Source organism: Heterocephalus glaber, unplaced genomic scaffold, assembly GCF_053883595.1.
Source record: "Heterocephalus glaber isolate CG9 unplaced genomic scaffold, H.glaber_assembly_v1.0 deba00001004, whole genome shotgun sequence".
NCBI classification, from domain to species: domain Eukaryota; kingdom Metazoa; phylum Chordata; class Mammalia; order Rodentia; family Bathyergidae; genus Heterocephalus; species Heterocephalus glaber.
In genome coordinates this window covers 4,518,568-4,536,001 of record NW_028258179.1, presented here as the reverse complement: position 1 = coordinate 4,536,001, position 17,434 = coordinate 4,518,568, and the positions used below count along the sequence as shown (strand labels likewise).

General features: G+C 50.8%; 1 protein-coding gene across 22 annotated transcripts in view; it reads right to left on the bottom strand.

The window, feature by feature from the left end:
• The window catches only part of Armc9 (armadillo repeat containing 9), a 102,766-nt gene that overhangs the window by 41,161 nt on the left and 44,171 nt on the right, over positions 1 to 17,434 (bottom strand). For all 22 annotated transcript variants that reach the window (XR_015450575.1, XR_015450574.1, XR_015450576.1 and 19 more), the window contains 3 exons: positions 16,853 to 16,927; positions 11,243 to 11,333; positions 7,386 to 7,438 (listed from right to left, as the gene is read on the bottom strand). Coding sequence is in view for 19 of the 22 variants with exons in the window: in XM_087209388.1 (XP_087065514.1) it covers positions 7,386 to 7,438; positions 11,243 to 11,333; positions 16,853 to 16,927 (219 nt within the window). In the remaining 3 variants the exon portion in view is untranslated. The remainder of the gene's footprint in view (positions 1 to 7,385; positions 7,439 to 11,242; positions 11,334 to 16,852; positions 16,928 to 17,434) is intronic.

Genomic DNA, 17,434 nt, shown 5'->3' with positions numbered 1-17,434 from the left:
CTGCCTCAGCCTCCCAAGTGCTGGGATTACAGGTGTGTGCCAGCATGCTTGGCTCATGGTCTTTTTTGTTTTGTTTTGTTTTTTGTTTTTTCTTGAGACAGAGTCTCACTGTGTAGTCCAGGCTGGCCTCAAACTTGCAGTGATCCTCCTGCCTCAGGCTCCTTAGTGCTGAGATTACAGGTGTGAGCCTGTATTGGTATTGTATACAGAAAATTCTAAGGGATCTACACCAGAACATCCCACAAAACCAAACAACTCGTAGAGTTAATAATTCAGTAAGCTGAAGGACACAAGACTGATATGATAAAATCAAGTATGTTAATATATACTAGCAACAAACAATTGGAAAATCAGAAAATAAAATTAACAAAATGCAAAATAAAATAGATCAAGAGATTTTAGTAAAGAGTATAACATTTTTTTGTTATGGTTTCTGATTCCACACTGCAACTAACCTTTAATAAGCTTTCACGGTCCAGTTTTGAAGTAGCATCAAAGAAACTAGCTATCAGAAAAGGCTATAAACTGGACAGGGCGACACACTCCTGTGATCCCAGCACTCGGGAGGCTGAGGCAAGAGGATCACTGTGAGCTCAAGGCCAGCCTGGGCGACATAGTGAGCTAAAGGCCAGGATAAATAAAAAGTCATACAGCTCAACCTAGCAGCAAAAGCCATAGAAGTAAGAGCTCCAGGGCTGGGGATTTAGCTCAGTGGTTTCACCACCTGCTGCACAAGCGCAAGGACCCGAGTTCGATCTCTGGTTAAAAAAAAAAAAAAAAAAAAAAAAAAAGAAGTAATAGCTCCAGTAAACAAGGGCAGATTCACACAGGTGTTTACTGCAACACTGTTTGAAGAAGTGTAAATGTAGACAGCTGTACATCCAGGCATTAAGAAGATCAACTACACTGGCCGACAGAGGGATTTTTCAAGGATTCTTAAGGAGGGGAAAAGGCAACATTGTGTGCATGTGTTTATATCCACACACTATCTCAGTCTATAAAACAAATATTGACCAGAAAATGGACGGACGTGTCTATATACACTTGCCCTCCGTGTGCGCCTTAGAGGAAAGACAGGAAGCGCATGCACACAGGAGGGGCTGAGCCTACATTTGGGGGCTGCGGCACAGAATCCAGCACCTGTGCTGCTGTCCCCAGGAGATGCCTGTCCTGCCTCCGACTGCCCGCTTCCCCCCAGTCCCTCACACTTGTCTCAAGCCTCTTCCGGGTTCTGAGTGTGCACGGCACTTCTGTAGCACTTCTTGCGCTTTGTGCACCTTTCATTCTGTGTTTGTTTTCTACTTGTTCGTTTTTTGTTTTTTTTTTTACCGGGAATCGAACTCGGGACCTTGTGCTTGCAAGGCAGGCACCGGAACCACTGAGCTAAATCCCCAGCCCTTGCTTTCTATTATTTGCTGCTCATCTTGTGCCTGTGTACAAGGGGTGATCAAAATACACAGTGAAGGGTTAAATTTTTAAAATACTGCAGTTAAAGGCACATTGCCATGAATCTCCCTCAAAATCCTCCCCTTGCTTCGAACACACTCATCCCATGTTCTCCCCACTTTCAGAAGCAGCTCTGGAGGCCTCTTTCCTGAGAGTTTTTATGAGCTGTGATCAAAAGTATGGTGAACGCTGCTGCTGATGCCACCCAGAAAGGCAGCTCATTGTAAAAACAGGACATTGTATCCTCGTCTACCTAATTCACCGGATCTGGCACTGCCCGATCTGTGGCTCTTCCCCTAAGTCAAAGGGACCGTGAAAGGTCAACATTTTGAATTGATTCAGGGCTTCGAGGCAGCTGAGACAGCACAGTTAAAGACACTCAAGAAAGAGGACTTCAGAGCTGCTTCTGAAAATGGGGAGACCCATGGGATGAGTGCGTTTGAAGTGAGAGGGAGTATTTTTCGGGGGATCCATGGCAAAGTGTCTTTTACCGTAACTAAGAAGAATCTGACCATCGCTGTATTTTGGCTCCCTGTGGCCAGTCTGATGAGAAGCCCCCAGGGTCGTGCCTCAGGGCCTGCTCTCCCAAAGTAGGGCACTGGGTGGGACCCAGTTCACCACCTCCTCCCTGGGTTTGTGAACCTGGTTAGTGACCCTGGCAGGTGACAAGGAATTGTCTCAGCGGCCCCCACAGGCTTATGTGAGCACTAGAACCAGATGGCTCTCTTGGAAATCTTGTAAAACCACAAATATGTTTGCAGATTTAGTTTTTGCATCCTTTTCCTTGTTATTTCCCAGGACACTGATATGTCAAGGCCCTTAACTTTTTGCTCAATAAAAGGGGCCAGGGATTTAGCTCAGTGGTTCCGTCACCTGCCTTGCAAGCACAAGGACCTGAGTTTGATCTTCGGTACCAAAAAAAAAAGATCCACAATAAATAATGAATAACACTTGGATTAGGGAAGTTTGAACAGAAGGAAACTGCGGATCACGTGACTGTCACCTACATGGGCCTGGCAAGTCCTTGTCCACCACTGACCTCAGCTGGCACTGAAACCTATTTTGTTAAGAAGGGGGAATGTTTGTCTTAAAACCAGTCTTCTGGACGAGAGCAGGAAGGCCTTTCCTCGATGCTTACAGCCACTTGGGAGGCCAGACACAGGGGACCTCACCTTCCCATGGGACAAGGAAACCTGCGTGCCCAAGGCAGAGACACTGGACCCAGGCTCCTGAGTCTGTCGCTTGCCTGGGCCCCGGGTGACACACTGTATGTGTTGACTCCTCGAGGTGCGGGGTGAAATGCACTTGAGCCTTAAAGGGCAGCTGTGGCCACGCCTCCCCATGTGTATCTCCAAGCTTATTTGATGATGACTTTACTTCCCTGAGGCCGCCTGAGCCAAGCTAGCATGAGAAGCAACACAGAAAAGAATGAAAAGCCCTGTCCTCCTGGTGCCCCCTCCCCCTGCCTCAATGGTCCCACCTCTGGCCCTGCACGGCAGCCCTCCCAGCCACATCTGAGCTCTCTTCCATCTTTTTTTTTTTAAACCATACTTTCCAGTTGTTTTTTTTTTTTGCAACATCTATAACACACACAGTCAACTTTTACAAAAGATCCACTCTTGTCCTAGAGCAGCCACTAATGTAGATGTGAAGGTCATTGAATTTGGTACAAGCCAGTATTAGGCTTCCTTCTCTAGTTCACTAATCAAAAGTTATAAATACAGCTTTTTTTTTTCGGTACCGGAGATCAAACTCAGGTCCTTGCGTTTGTGCAGCAGGTGGTGAAACCACTGAGCTAAATGCCCAGCCCACCCAACCCCCTCTTTAATTGGCTGTCAAGACAAAGCAGAGGTAGCAACCAATCAGTTCTTTATATTAAACACAGTATTTTCCTGAGCCGGACTTGACTCCTGATTGCTACAAAACAAATCTAAGTTTATATCAGAGGTGACAAACTCTGTGCCCTGTCATTTATCCTTTTTATAGTATAGATGACACCAACAGCCAGCAATTCTTATTGATGACTTGATGAATCAATCAACTATAACAGAAAGGCACTAAGTCTAGAGGTTTTCAGTGTCAAGAGTTAGCAATTAAAAAAAATTACAGAGATAACCAAATTAAAGATACCTTCTATGCTTTTTACTATATGATTTCTATTTTGTGATTAATTTAAAATTTTAGAAGATCCTAAATTTGTTTGCATCTGTTTTATGGGTTCCATTTGTTTCCTATGTTGGGATTCCATCACGTTCCTCAGCTCCTCTATTTTTTATCTGTGTCCGCTCTAGATTTATTAATCATGTCTTGCACTATGGGGACAATCTCTACTGTTATCTGAGAAATTATTTCTGATTGTATTTTTTCCAAATCCTCTTTTGTTGCCAGTTCAGGGAGTCCAGGTGGTTGAGTAGCAAATTGTTCCATCTTGTTTCCCTTTGGGGTTGCTGTAGGTGATCCGGAAGTCTGGTTTTGAGACTTGTTTATGTGTCTTCTCATTTCGAGGGGTGGGTGCTGCTGGCACCCATGCAGCTCAACTCCTCTGCACTGGGGGTGGGGGTATGGCAGCCCGGAAGCCTCCTCCTAGGTGCTGGGAACGGCTCACCTCCTCTGTGCTGGGGGTGGTGGTGGTGGTGGTGGTACGGTGGCCCGGAAGCCTCCTCCCTCTTCCATCTTTTTTTGAGACAGGTTCTCGCTATGCACTTCAGGCTGGCCTTGCACTCCTGGTGATCCTCCTGCCTCAGCCTCCTGAGTGCCTAAGGTCTCTCCCAGGAATGGGAAGAGTGGTCCTGTGAACGCCACTTTTGCACTTCACTCCAGCGTGGCCTTCCCCGTGAATGCACAAAAATGCACAGCAGGTAACCCTTGTGCCACCTCAGTATCTGGCTTGTGCTTCCCTGGCTTGAGGAACCTGCACCCTGGGCCTCTTGGGGCTGCTGCCCCCACTCTGACATTCACACTCGGGGTGGAGCTGCCCACCCTCTGCTGCAGCACCCAGACTGCGCCTCTGCAGCTCCCACCCTCATGTTTAAGTGTTTTGTTTTTCTTTTTTTTTTTTTTTGGTACCGGGGATCGAACTTGGATCCTTGCACTTGTTCAGCAGGCAGTGAAACCACCAAGCCAAATCTCTGGCCCAAGTGTTTTGTTTTTCAATACTGCTCTGGTTGCTGTCTGATTTCCTTCAAGCCTTCAGGTATGAGGGCTACAAATCAGGATGAATGTTTCTAGTGCTATGCTTTTTCAGTGTTAGTATAGAGGTTGGTGTGTTTGCAGGCTTAACTGAGTTTTTGCACTTTTGATTAAGTCGGGACTCTTAGAAATTAAGAGAAAAAATAGGGCGGGGAGATTATGGTGGTGTCGGAAGTGCGGACATTTATCCTGGCTCCTGCCACCCATGGGCAGTGTCACCATGTCACCAAAGCAGCTAGCTCACAACAGTGATTTCATTATCTTTGTGTCGGATCTAAATATTAAGTTAAAAAACATTTTGCACTGCTAACAGGTGAGGCTGACTCCACGCCCCTGACAATAACTGTTGTCTCCTAGAGCTGCCACACGGACGGGGACAGCAGAGCCACCGAGAGAATGGTTCTGAGAAATTTCCCTTCACTGAAGCACCTGCACTTTTCTTTTTTCCCCTCCCTCTTCTAGGAATCTTCCAAAAATCCTAGTCATCACGGCCGATGTTTTCAAACATCAGCCTTTTGAAAGAAAAAGCTGGGGAACTAAATGAAGACCTTGCTGTCTTGTCAGTGTCCAGCGGACTCCAGTTGCTTCCAAAGGGAAATTCCCAGGCACCTAATTCCTGCCATTAGTCACAACCACTGGGCCAAGTGAATTTTCCCTTACAAGGCAGAAACAAAAGCATTAGTAGCAAAAAGAAAACCCAAAGCAAACTGAAAATCCCCAAAGGGAGGTAAAGGCAGGTAAAGGGGAAGAGTAGAAGTGCGAGGAACTTTTGGCCACAATGAGGAAAAGTTATCAGAGCCAAATAATGAAATCACTCACTCCAACCCTAACTCAGAAAAGTGCTGCAGTCCGGCCCGGGTTCCCTCCAGGGGTGGCTGGCCATGGCCTTCGGGGACACATGCCTACTTTAATATGGCCTTGAGCTGACAATGGTTCTCACGGATTTTTTCGAGACAGGGTCTCACTATGTAGTTCCGGCTGTGCTTGAACTCACTATGTAGCCCAGGCTGGCTTTGAATTTGCAGCGATCCTCCTGCCTCAGCCTCCTGAATGATTTTCATGGTTTTAAATATTTGCAGAAAGATTTAACGACACGTGAGTTGTTTGGCACCCTTATTTTTAGTGACCACAGCTAGTCCTACGGGAACACAGGCTCCTCAACAGTCCTGTTACGGTGGCAGAACAGAGCAGCTGAAACACAAGCGTCCTGTCAGGCCCAAAGCCTTCCTGATTTCCACTGCTAACCCTGTTCTAAGGCAGACCATACCACCAGCCTGTGCGCCTGCCAGCCGGAGGGCAAAGGCCAGGGTGCCACGGGGGCCCAAGCTCTGCACTTGTCTCAGTTGGCTGCCTGGGAGCACTACCAGGGTGACTGCTGGCGCCACCTGCTGCCCAGGGAGGAAACAGCGTGCAGGTGCAGGCCTGTGGAGGAAGGCCCAACGGATGCCTCAGGAAGCAAAACCTGGCTGCACTGAGCCGGGACTGCACTGAGCTCCATCCCCAGCCCTTTTTAAATTTTTTACTTTGAGACAGGGTCTTGCTAAGTTGCTAATTTCCCCAGGCTGGGCTTGCCCTTTCAATCCACCTGTCTCAGCCTCCCAGAGTGCTAGGATCACAGGGGTGTGCTACAATGCTCTGGATTTTCACCCACTTTTTACATGGACAGACTGCAGCTCAAATAAAAATACACCTTCCCTCATCCATGTTTGGAGTGACTGCTCCCTCAAACACCAGGACCTTCTGACAGTCCCTTGAGGACTAACTGCTCCCCTACGTGGAAGGAAAGCAAGGCATGTGTCCCCACGAGGATGGGCAGGAGAGCCTTTCTGCTCTTCCTAGTTCCCTGCAGGGAAAACAGTGCAACTTCTGTCACCTGAGGACCCACAATGCCCAAGCCGCCGCCCTTCACACCACTTCGGAGACAGCACAAAGCACTGGCCTCTGAGCCTTCTCACTCCGACACCAGTGAGGCGGCTTTGTCGCAGCTAAGGAAACTCGTATCTAAAGAACACAAAGAGCCTAGCATGGTGATACACGCCTGGGATCCCAGTACTTGGAGGCTGAGGCAGGAGGATCTCAAGTTTGAGGCCAGCCTGGGATACACAGTGAGATTCTATCTTAAAAAAAGATCCGGGGATTTAGCTCAGTGGTTTTGCCACCTGCTGTGCAAGCACAAGGACCCAAGTTCCATCCCCAGTACCAAAAAAAAAAAAAAAAATGAAAGCAAGACCCAAGTATCTGAGTGCCCAGCATTGCCGCACACCAGGGAGTCAGGCGGTGGACAGGCTGTGCCCTTTTACACCATGGGACTCACAACACATAACAGTTATCTTTCCATGTCCATAAATCGCACAGCTCAGGATGGTGACGAGGCACCTCTGCTGTTCGTGGATGTGGTCGGTCTGCAGACATGGTCACTGCTGCCCCGCACCCTCCTGCTGTCCCTTCTGTCCCATATGGGATGCGCTTGTCCCGGGCTCACAATGTCCTGAGCCCTCCGAGCCCGGGAGGATGGGAGCTCTCGACTCTTCCCTCCCAGAGGTCCGGGATGGGCCACTCGAACATGACAGGTGCCTGGACACTGGAGCTGCCACAGAGACCCCAGGTGCTGGCCAAAGAGCCACCATCCAGCTGCACCTGAGCGGGCCACGGAACTGAGGATGCCGCAGAGGAGCAAGACCTCCGCCCTGACCAACCGCGCAAGGCCTCCTCCACCCTGGGAAGTGTGGCGTCCAGAGCCGATGCCTTACCTCATCTTCATCTTCATCATCGTCAGACTCAAGAACACTGTCCAGCAGCTCTTCTGCAAAGAAAAGATCAGTAAGTAACGGTGAACCCAGGGGACCCTTGGTCAATGAATCCAGGCACTTCGGAGATGCAGAGATACCACAGTGACAGTGAGAATAGTCACTGCCACTCTGGGTCATGCCCACTTCAGCCTCTTAACCTTGTTATTATTTATTTATTTATTTATTTATTTATTTATTTATTTATTTAATGAAACAAGGTCTCACTATGTATTGCAGGCTGGTCTCAAACTTTTGAACATCTTCCTGCCTCAGCCTCCCAAGTGCTAGGATTACATTTGTGCACCACCACACCCAGCCTCTTAGCTATTCTACCACGACTGCTTCAGCTACTATGTGATATCACCTTTGGCAATTTTTAACAAATCTCTCCATTTTTATCAGAATACATTTAGCGTAGCATGGGAAAAACTAAAAGCCAACATATAACTTGAGGGAAATTTGGGGAGAGAAAGAAAATATTTACAACTTGGCACTGCACAGGCGTGGCTTCATCATCAGGACACACTGGTCACCCTCGAGGCTGCCGGGAAGATGGGGCAAGGGTATTGCCTGTGGTTCCCTCCATTAAGCGGGGAGCTGAGCTTCCAACCAAGTCTGCTTCTAAGCCCCATGACCTAGGGTCAGGTGACTGAGCCAGGGAGGGGTGACTGTCCAGGGACCCTTCCCACCCACCGTCCTGGTCACGTGGCCCTGGGGACAGGGCACCTGGCCTACTGCTTCCCAGGTCCCCACTGTATCTTCCTTTTCCATTTTTGCTATCCTGTGGATCGAATCCAGGGAATCCAACCCCTGAGCTCTACTTGAGTCCCTCCACCTTTTCCATTTTTAAATTTTGAGACACGGACTCATCATGAGTGGCCCAGGCTGGCCTCAAACTTGCAAACCTCCTGCCTCAGCCTCCTGGGTTGCTAGGTTTGCAGGCCTGCACCACTGACCCTGGCTTGCCCCTTCCGTATTAGCACCTGTATTTTGAAGTCAAGACATGAAGGCAAGGAAAGGCTCAGAAGAAAGGAAGTCAGACAGAAGCAGGAGGAAGAAGGCACCAAAGGCTGTTCCTGAAGATGGCTCCACTAGCGCAGAAGAGGCCAGGCAGATGTGCCAGGGAACCAAACCTTGACGAGTGGGAGCCATGCACGTCCCTGCTGCCCCACCCTGAGGCAGAAGTGGCCACCGACTGCTCTGTGAGGCCAGCAGGTCGCTGACATCTGTCCCCAGCCTCCTACCCACCCCGGGCCTCCCTGCTGTCACAGAGCATCAGTCCTGGGAGAGACAGCAGACACTGTGTCCCTCTGCGCTCTGCCTGAGGTTCCACAAGCTCACTTCTTGCCACACACAAAGGGCAACTTCACGACACCTTGAGGAAGTGGCTTTCAAGACAGCCACGCTGCGAGTGGGGTCTGGTCCCCAGGATGAGGCATGCAGCAGGCCCAGCTCCTCCTCCAGGGCAGCTGTGCCCCAGCTGTCCTGAGTGGGGCAGTGGTGCTCACCCCAAGGTGCTGCCCTGGACGCTGGCAGGGCCTGGTGACCCGGCGGGCCCCTGCGTCCTCTCGTCTGTGACCAGCTGGTCTCTGTTGGTTCCCCGAGCCCAGGCTGGCGCTGTGGTCTGGGCCACTGTGGGCTGCACCCTCTGCCCATCCCGAGGACTCACCAGCGTGGTCCTCCCACCCCGTGGGGCTGGGCTCCTAAAATTTACTTCTAGCTTCGTATTTGAGGAGCTGAAAACTGCAATGGAAAAACAGTGCTGGAGAACTGATGCTGGGCCTGAATGCACGGAAACCCGGTCCATGGCTGCAAGTTCACCACAGTGCAGGGGGACAGAGAGTGGACGACGCTCCAGAAGACACAGTGGCGATGCCACCTCATGTGATTTAGACCAGGGAGGCAGCAACAACCCGCACACAGCCCCGGGTTTCCAGTGAGGAGATGAAGGGACAGAAGCTCCCAGGACCCCTCCCCAGGTCCGCCTGGACCGGGCCCTGGTGACACATGTGCCCTGGGGTGTGTGCCTGGTCATGCATGGACTGCACAATGACTTCTAAATCTTGTTTCAAAGGAGAAGGCTCCTGGACAATCACTTCCAGGATCCAGCCTCCGTCCCATGGGTAAAGAGTAGTTTAGAGTAGTTTAGGGACTTTAACAGGGTGTGGTAGTGCAGGTCTATAATCCCAGCACTGGGGAGGCTGAGGCAGGAAGATCTCCATGAGTTCAAGGCCATCCTGGGCTACACAGTGAGTTCAAGGCCAGGCTAGAGTACACAGCAAGACCCTGTCTCAAAAAAAAAAAACAAAAAAAAAACCCCAAAGGAAAAAAAGTGTGACTACTTATGAATTTTAGATGAAAAAACAAATATTCTCAGCCCCTTATGTAAGCAGGAAGTCACGGAGCGGGCGGGCGTTTGCAGGCCTTCCAGAACACCAGGGCTGCATAGCTGCGGCTCCACGCGCCATGTCTTGCCAAAGAGGATCCCTTACAAAGGTGGCAGCTGTCTCCTCCCTAGTCACCCTCTGGCATGCTGGTGCAGGGGCCAGGTTTGAGTGAGAGAAAAACGTCTCCCAGGCCAGAGAGCAAATGGGGCCTGGATCCTGCTCTGGGCCACCAGTGGGGAGGGAGTCCGGCAAGGAAACGGCTGCGGCTGGGCCTTGATGTCTGGATACGCAGACGGCAGCGTGGAGGAAGATCCCAGGCCAGATGTGGCCAGGGCGGCCTCTCTGCCCACCCAGGGGAGAGCTCAGCACCCCTCGGCTGCAGCCACCAAATAAGGGGCAGCCTGGGCCAGGACTGAGGCCAGGTCTGGCTTCACTTTATGTTTCTATTGCAGATGGGGATGCAGGGTTAGAGCCAAAGTCACTGAAGAAAATAAAGTTCTACTCTTTGCCCACCTGAGATTGGGATGAATTATTCCTGCACTGTGAGAACTGAAGGGAAGCGGGTTCAAATGGAAACGGGCTGAAAAGGAGCAATGATTTCAAAGCTCCAGCCCTTCAGCCTAGCCACCCTCTTAGTCAGGAGGCCCCAGACCTCATTCTCTCCCCACCCCGGCAGCACTGCTCCAGCGTGGGGGGGCCTCAGCCCCCCACCCCCAGGGGCCCTGATCTAGCGGGTGTGGGCACAGCTCTCAGGACCGCCGCACCTGCCCAGGCGGCTGCCGGGCTGTGGGAGCGGAAGACAGGCCAGCTGTGAGCTTCTGGAGTCTCCCAGGTGCAGAGACACAGGTGACAGACAGACAGCCTTGGCCCCGGACGCTGGCCGCACTGGAGGCCTCTGTGCCGGCCGCTTCCCCAGCAGCCCCCCAGCCCAGGCCACCCTGGCCTGCCCCCGAGCTTAGGATGGGCCTGTGTTGTCATGGTGATGGAGGAACAGGGACAGAAAGGACAGTTGACAAGGACACACGCTTCTGGAGTGAATGCACGAGGGAAGAGGACAGGGACTTTCTCTCTGGTGGTGCTAGAAAGGTTGGCATCTGCCACAGGAGCTGAGCCCAGGGCCGGGGAAGTCACTGAGAAGGGCAGGACTTAGGAGGGTTTGGGGAAGGGCCCGTAAAGAGAAGTTACAAGGTTAAGGAAATGCTTCTGAAATTGCTTTTAACTCCTTTTTATTGACTTTGTGTCTACAGGACAATAAGGAGATGGTTAATCTTTGGACAGTCTGGCCTTGAGGACCTGGCTGAACTCTGGCTTGTGAGTCTGTGTGGGCCCCCACTTCTCCACCAAGTGTCACAGGCCCACTGAGGAAGCCCGTGGCTCTCTGACGCGCGTGAGTTATGCATGTGGCGACCACTGAGTCACCGCAACACTCACCGGAATTGAGCTGCTTGACGATGAATTCTATCTGACGGATCATTTCGGCATTGCCTTCTTTGATGAAGCAGCGCAGGATGTCTTCCATGCCCTGCAAGGCAGAGAAACCATGAATACTGCGGCATGAGGGGCAGCAGTCGCCTTTCAAGGGGGTGGTCTCATCTAACCCCAGCACTATTAGTGCGGTGGAAGAGGACATGTACAATAAGAATCGCCTGTGTAGGACTTAATGTCCTTTTTTTTGCTACCTGGGATTGAACTCGGGTCCTTGTGCTTGTGAGGCAGGCAACAGAACCACTGAGCTAAATCCCCAGCCCTTAACGTCCTTTTTATAATCCACAGTGAAATCATTCTCTTTCTCCTTGACTACTCTTCCTTATAAATTCTACAACATTTAGTAAAAAAGAAATTACTGTAGTCTTGCTGCCAACTGCCTTTTGTCCTGGCAATATGTTGTTTGGGAAGGTGCCTTCTCTCCCTGAGTATTCCCTAAGTTTATATGCTGCCTTCTGGATTTAAGGCCAAACATGGAGTCTGACAAGTGGAACCATCTGTTTAGAACAAACAGAAGCTCTCCTCACGCGACCCTCGTTCTCAGCCACCACAGTGTGGGGCTGAGCTGTCGTGGTTCGTGGACAGCAGACTTTCCCACACTGGCTGAGAGGATTAGGGGCAAATGAAGAGGTCAGACACAAGCACAGGATTGTAGGCCTCTCCCTGTGGAGCTGGAGCTGAACAGGCTTTCTTGTCACCAAGTGGGGACAGCAAGTCTATGACGAGCCTGAAACAGGAAGCCGAGCCTGGAGGTGCTGACAGACAGACGGGCCTGGTGACTCCAAAACCCTGATGGAACTGCGCCCAAATCCTGAGGCGGACTCCTTGGCTCTGCGAGTCTCTGTGCTCCCAGCCTGTCCCCTCACGTGTAAAATGAGTGCGACCCCGGGAGTGGACATGAGATTCTGAGGGGACGCAGTGTAACAGTGTTAGCCACGGAGACGGTGCGCCTGTCAGGATACTAGGCCTGTGTGTTGCAGTGTGCAAATTATAACTAAAAACCAGCATTGAGTCCAATGGTGGACACCTGGGAGCTGCTGGGTTTGTGCTGCTGGGCCTGGCAGGGGTTTAGAGCTCAGCTGAAGCCATAGGGATGAACAAGGTGCCACCCCAGGGACAGCAGGAGGAGAAGAGCACAGGAGGGGACAGGACCTAGACACCAAGATCTTCCCCACGGCAGAGTTGGACAGGCGCAGAGGGGACTGTGGTGGAGGCTGGGGACAGGGGGGTCACAAGGTGCCCTCGAGCCCAGCTCCTGTGGGACACTAGAGACAGTTGCCAGGCAGTGTCTGCTTGGCCCTCTGCTGCCAAGACAGCAGACTTCGATGTCTCTGCCTCGTGAACCAAGCTGCCTGATTGTGTGTCCCCCAAGGTGAGGGCCTGGAGGAGGGCGACTCCCAGGGACAGCGGTGCGACCAGCCCCAGTGTGCCCAAGATCCCGGTGACCACTGGCCAGCCAGTGGAGGAATGCGGTGTCCTAGACACTGTCACCAGAGGAAGGAAGAGACAAAGACCTCATTCAGGTGCTCTCTCTTATCTCGCGAGTGATTATCCCCTCATATCTTTAAAGATCTTTTTACTCTCATTTACTCTTGTGCATATCTCTAGTTCCACAGTTACTTGGAAAACAAACAATGAACTGCTCTGTAATGAGGATTATTTGGAGACACTTTCTTAATAGGAAACACTCCAGGGAGAAGTTTTGCTTGCTTTTTCAAAACCACATATATTAAGTAATGTTTAATCTAAATTGTAGAAATGAGAAATCGTAAAAATTACAGCATTTTATCCGGAAAGTAGTAACTTGTCACTTCAGATAATCCTGGCTAAATAAAAATGCCTCTGTGGATGGGAAGAACAATAATAGCGGGGGTTGGTGACCAGCCTCGGGCAGGAAATGAGGACAGGGTGCCGGGTGCTGGGTGCGGATCCAGAGCTTCTGATATTTTCAGGTTTTGGAACATTAGCGGGTGTGCAATGAGATATCGTAGGGATGGGATCCAAGTCTTCACCCAGCATCAATGATTCACGTGCACCTTACACACAGACTCAAAGACATCTTACGCAATACTTTTTAACAATTTTGTGCATGGAACAAAGTTTCATGATGTAGAATTTTCCACCCACAGCTTCATGTCAGTGCTGACAAGGTTCTGGACTTTGGAGCATTTCAGATTCTTCAGTTTTGGACTGGGGACTCTGGAGCTGTCATCACGCAGAACACTATGTTTGTGTGACAGTGGTTAAGGGAGAAAATACTTTGTCGTGTCCAGAATCCTCGTGAGAGGAGGGCTGGGGGTGTGGGCAGTGCTTGCCTAGCACGTGTGAGGCCCTGGGTTCCATCCCTGGAAGGGAGAAGGGCGAAGAAAGGAAATGGAAAGGAAAAGGGAAAGGAGAAAAGAAAAGAGCAAAGAGAGACCGCAGCACAGGTGGGGAGCCCTGGTCACATGGCCCACGAGGCAGCGGCCAGCCACACCATGGGCACAAGCAGGACCCCTCCGGCAGGGTCCCCGAGAGGCCTAACGGGTAAAGCACCTGTCACAGTACCTGACTGGGCAGGGGGACATCATTTAGATCATACTGATTAACATAGTGCTATTTTTTTTTTTGACACTGGGGATGGAACTCGGGACCTTGCGATTGCAAGGCAGGCAGTGGAACCACTGAGCTACATCCTTGGCCCAACACAGTGCTATTTTTTAAATTTATGTGTCAATGCAAACTTATTTTTTGGTACCGGGGATTGAACTCGGGTCCTTGCGCTTGCGCAGCAGGTGGCGAAACCACTGAGCTAAATCCCCAGCCAATGCTTACTTACTTTACAAAATGGTAGCAGTCACAGTAGCTATAACTATAGCAACAGTAGTAGCTATAGTAACAATAACTGCAGCTGAAACCTTTCCGGATGCTCGCTGCGTGTCAGGTGCACACTGGGTGTGTATTTTCGTGCATACTGGGTGTGTATTTGGGTGCTGCATGAATCCCCACCATGGGGACGGAAAATGGGGCAGGCAAGAGGTTAAACAAGGAGCCCAAGGACAGACAACTCCGACCCAGGACGTGGCAGAACAGGATTCAAACGCAGCCCTGGGCTCTTAACTACATCCCTTTCCTCCTCTCTGCTCCAACTTCCTCATCCCCTAAAGCTGGGGGCTTAGGTTGTGTCTTACTTTCTGAAGCAGCCGGTAATGCTGTAATGGACACGGGACACAGAAAACTTTGGCCATGTTTCGTGTGGGGCTTCAGAAGCAGAATTACCAGGCAAAAATGGGAATATTTTTGAGGATTATTATACACAGTACTGAAACTGCTTTCTAAAAATGCTGAGCCCAACAATAATCCTCTTAGTGAGATACCCACAAGGATCTGGCCAAGCCCAGAAGCAGTGGGGCCAGCGAGCGGGCCCAGGCCTGTGACAGACACCTGCTAGGCTTAAAGCGTACTCAGGCCTCCTCTCTCTGTCTTTCTCTCTCTCTCTCGTAAGACCAGTACAGCTGGGCATGGTGGCACAAACCTATAATCCCAGCATTCAGGAGAAGGAAGCAGGAGGATCACCCTGAGTCTGAGGCCAGCCTGGTCTACAGAATGAGTCCAGGGCCAGCCTGGAATACATGGCAAGACCAAAAACCCCCAAAAACCAAAACACACACACACAAAAACAAAACAAGCAAAAAAACCCAGTATAACAGCATTTGGAACTATATACTTCTGTGTGGATGTTCTGTCACTTGCCATAAACCCAGAAATGTTTCACCCAGTTGCAAACCCCGAGCTCTTATATTTTTATATGTTCTGCTTTTATCCCTCGTTAGGTAATAAAAATTTCCATCCTGCTTCATTGTCTTCAATTACCATTACTATTTTGAGCAAAAGAACCATAATTTCGTTAGCAGGTCCTCTCTCCCTGGACACCGTCACTACTCTGTATTCAATGCTGAGGCGCCGGCCAGCCGGGCACCGCCCTACACCGGGCTCCTCTCTGCATCCATCACCAGCCACAGGGAAGCCCAAGAGCTGCGGGGACAGCACCGGGCTCTGCAGGACCTCGAGGCCCCCGGCCCTGGCCTGGCAGCTAACCGTGCAACGCCAGGCGGAAGCCTAGATCTACACTTTTGTCTGCATGATCTCAGTATTCTTCATAAAGTTAAAAATTACTATGTATGTTTTTCACCAAATTTCATCACTATCATTCGGCCTTTCTTCTCATTCCTCCCTCCAGGGCCTCCTGCTGGACAGACATCCAAGCTCGGGCACCAAGGACCTGCGGCTCCGCCCGTGTTCCCTTTGCTTTCTTCTGGCCTGGGGGGGTCTCATGGGCACCCTGGTCCTGCTCTTGACCTCCTCATGTGCTCCCTGTCCCCCGGCTTCCCCGCCCCTTGGCCAGCTGTCTCCTTCCCACTGCCTTTCACTGCGTGTGTGTGCGTGTGTGCGTGTCGCTGAGTGTGGAGCCCAGGCCTCACACATGCTAGCCAAGCGCTCTCCACTGACTGCACCCCAGCACCCCTCTTTACAGCACTGTCCTTTCTTCCTCTTCAGCCGGCCTGCCAATGTGCAGAATTTAACCGAGTTTCTTTTTCCCTGCTCTGTATTGAAAAATGCAGATTTGGATTTAAATGAAGTTCAAGCAGTGGTTGCACAGAGCAGTTCTTAAATGAACCTTTACCTCTGGGACACGAGATGACATAATTTTGGGTGAACATGGAGAAGATGCAGTAATTTTTCTCAGCAGGCAAAGACAACCGGGAGAATGTTGTGTTTGATCTCGAGCTAAATGCAGCCTGTGGTCTTCAGTGTGGAAATACACTTTAATTTAATGTGGAAGGATGCTTCCACATTAAATGTGTGTTCACGGAAGGAGACCCCGTTGCCCTGGTTTCCCATGGTGTAAGGAAAAAGACCAAACCTTGGTGGTTTTGCCGATAGATCAAGAGACATATGTTCTCTCAAACTAAGACACTGATCACCTGATGCATGTGCTCTGCTTCAAATACAAGCACTAACATGGATGCATTAAACAATGAGCTCATGCCGTGTCAAGCAAGCCAAGCACTAGGAGGTTCATAATCCTGTAGCTTGTCTCGTCTGATTGGCTGCTAGCAGCATATCTACGACTTTGTAAAAACTAAACTTGCTAGAGATGTCCTGATACCGTGGATTCAGGGATGCCCTTGGGATTCTGATAAAAGCTACAGGCTCTCTTCCCAGGAAATAGTGAACACGGGCTGCAGTGTTGAGGAGTCCGGGAACTACACGAAGAGTCCAGTCCTCAGAGTCCAGTCTGGGCAGTCCTGGCTTCCACAGCTCAGAGCCACGGCACAATGGGGCCTAATGGGAGCCCCTGCATTGCTTGGCACATTTTCCTGTCTCCCTTCCTTCATCCCCTCCCTCTTTCATTGTGACACTGGGGACTGAACGCAGGGCCTTTGTGTTGAGCTCCATCCCCAGGCCTTTTTGTTTTGAGACAGGGTCTTGCTTAGTTCTCTAGGCTGGCCTTGAACTTGGGACTCTCCTGCCTCAGCCTCTTGAGAAGCCGGAATTATCAGCACATTTTCTTACCATTGCTCTGGCCTCTTCCCGAATGGATGGAATGGAAAGGATGCTGTACAGAGCTCCATTCACATATGGCTGTATCTATAAGGGGGAAAAAAACCAGTCATTTGCAAGTCTTCAAATACTGCAAACTCAGCTAGCGGGTCCCATGGTTGCCTTGGAGGAGAGCAGGTGTTGGAGCCTGGCCAAGCCCAGCACGTGTGCCTTCAAATGGCAAAGGTCGCCGTCTGTACCTTCTGGTGCAGCTAAGTCCAAAATCCAGCCATCTCTGTCTCTGAACACCTCTGCGACTCTCACGGCGCAGCACCCCTGGTCCCCAAGACTGCTCTGCTGAGCCCCTCTGTTCTACCTGAAGGAGCTGCCCTGGCCACATCCATGCACTGCGGCTGCGTCAACTCCCAAACCCACCTGCCTCTGCCAGGCACCTGTACCCCGAACCCCAGCCTTGCCCAGGCTGCCTGCTGTCCCACGGACCATGGCCACACTGCCTTGGTCCTCACACGAGGTCCCTCCCTCAGGAGCCAAGGACATCAGTGCAGGAACCACAGGGCAGGGCAGGATGTGGTGACAGGGCCCCTTTCCGTGGAC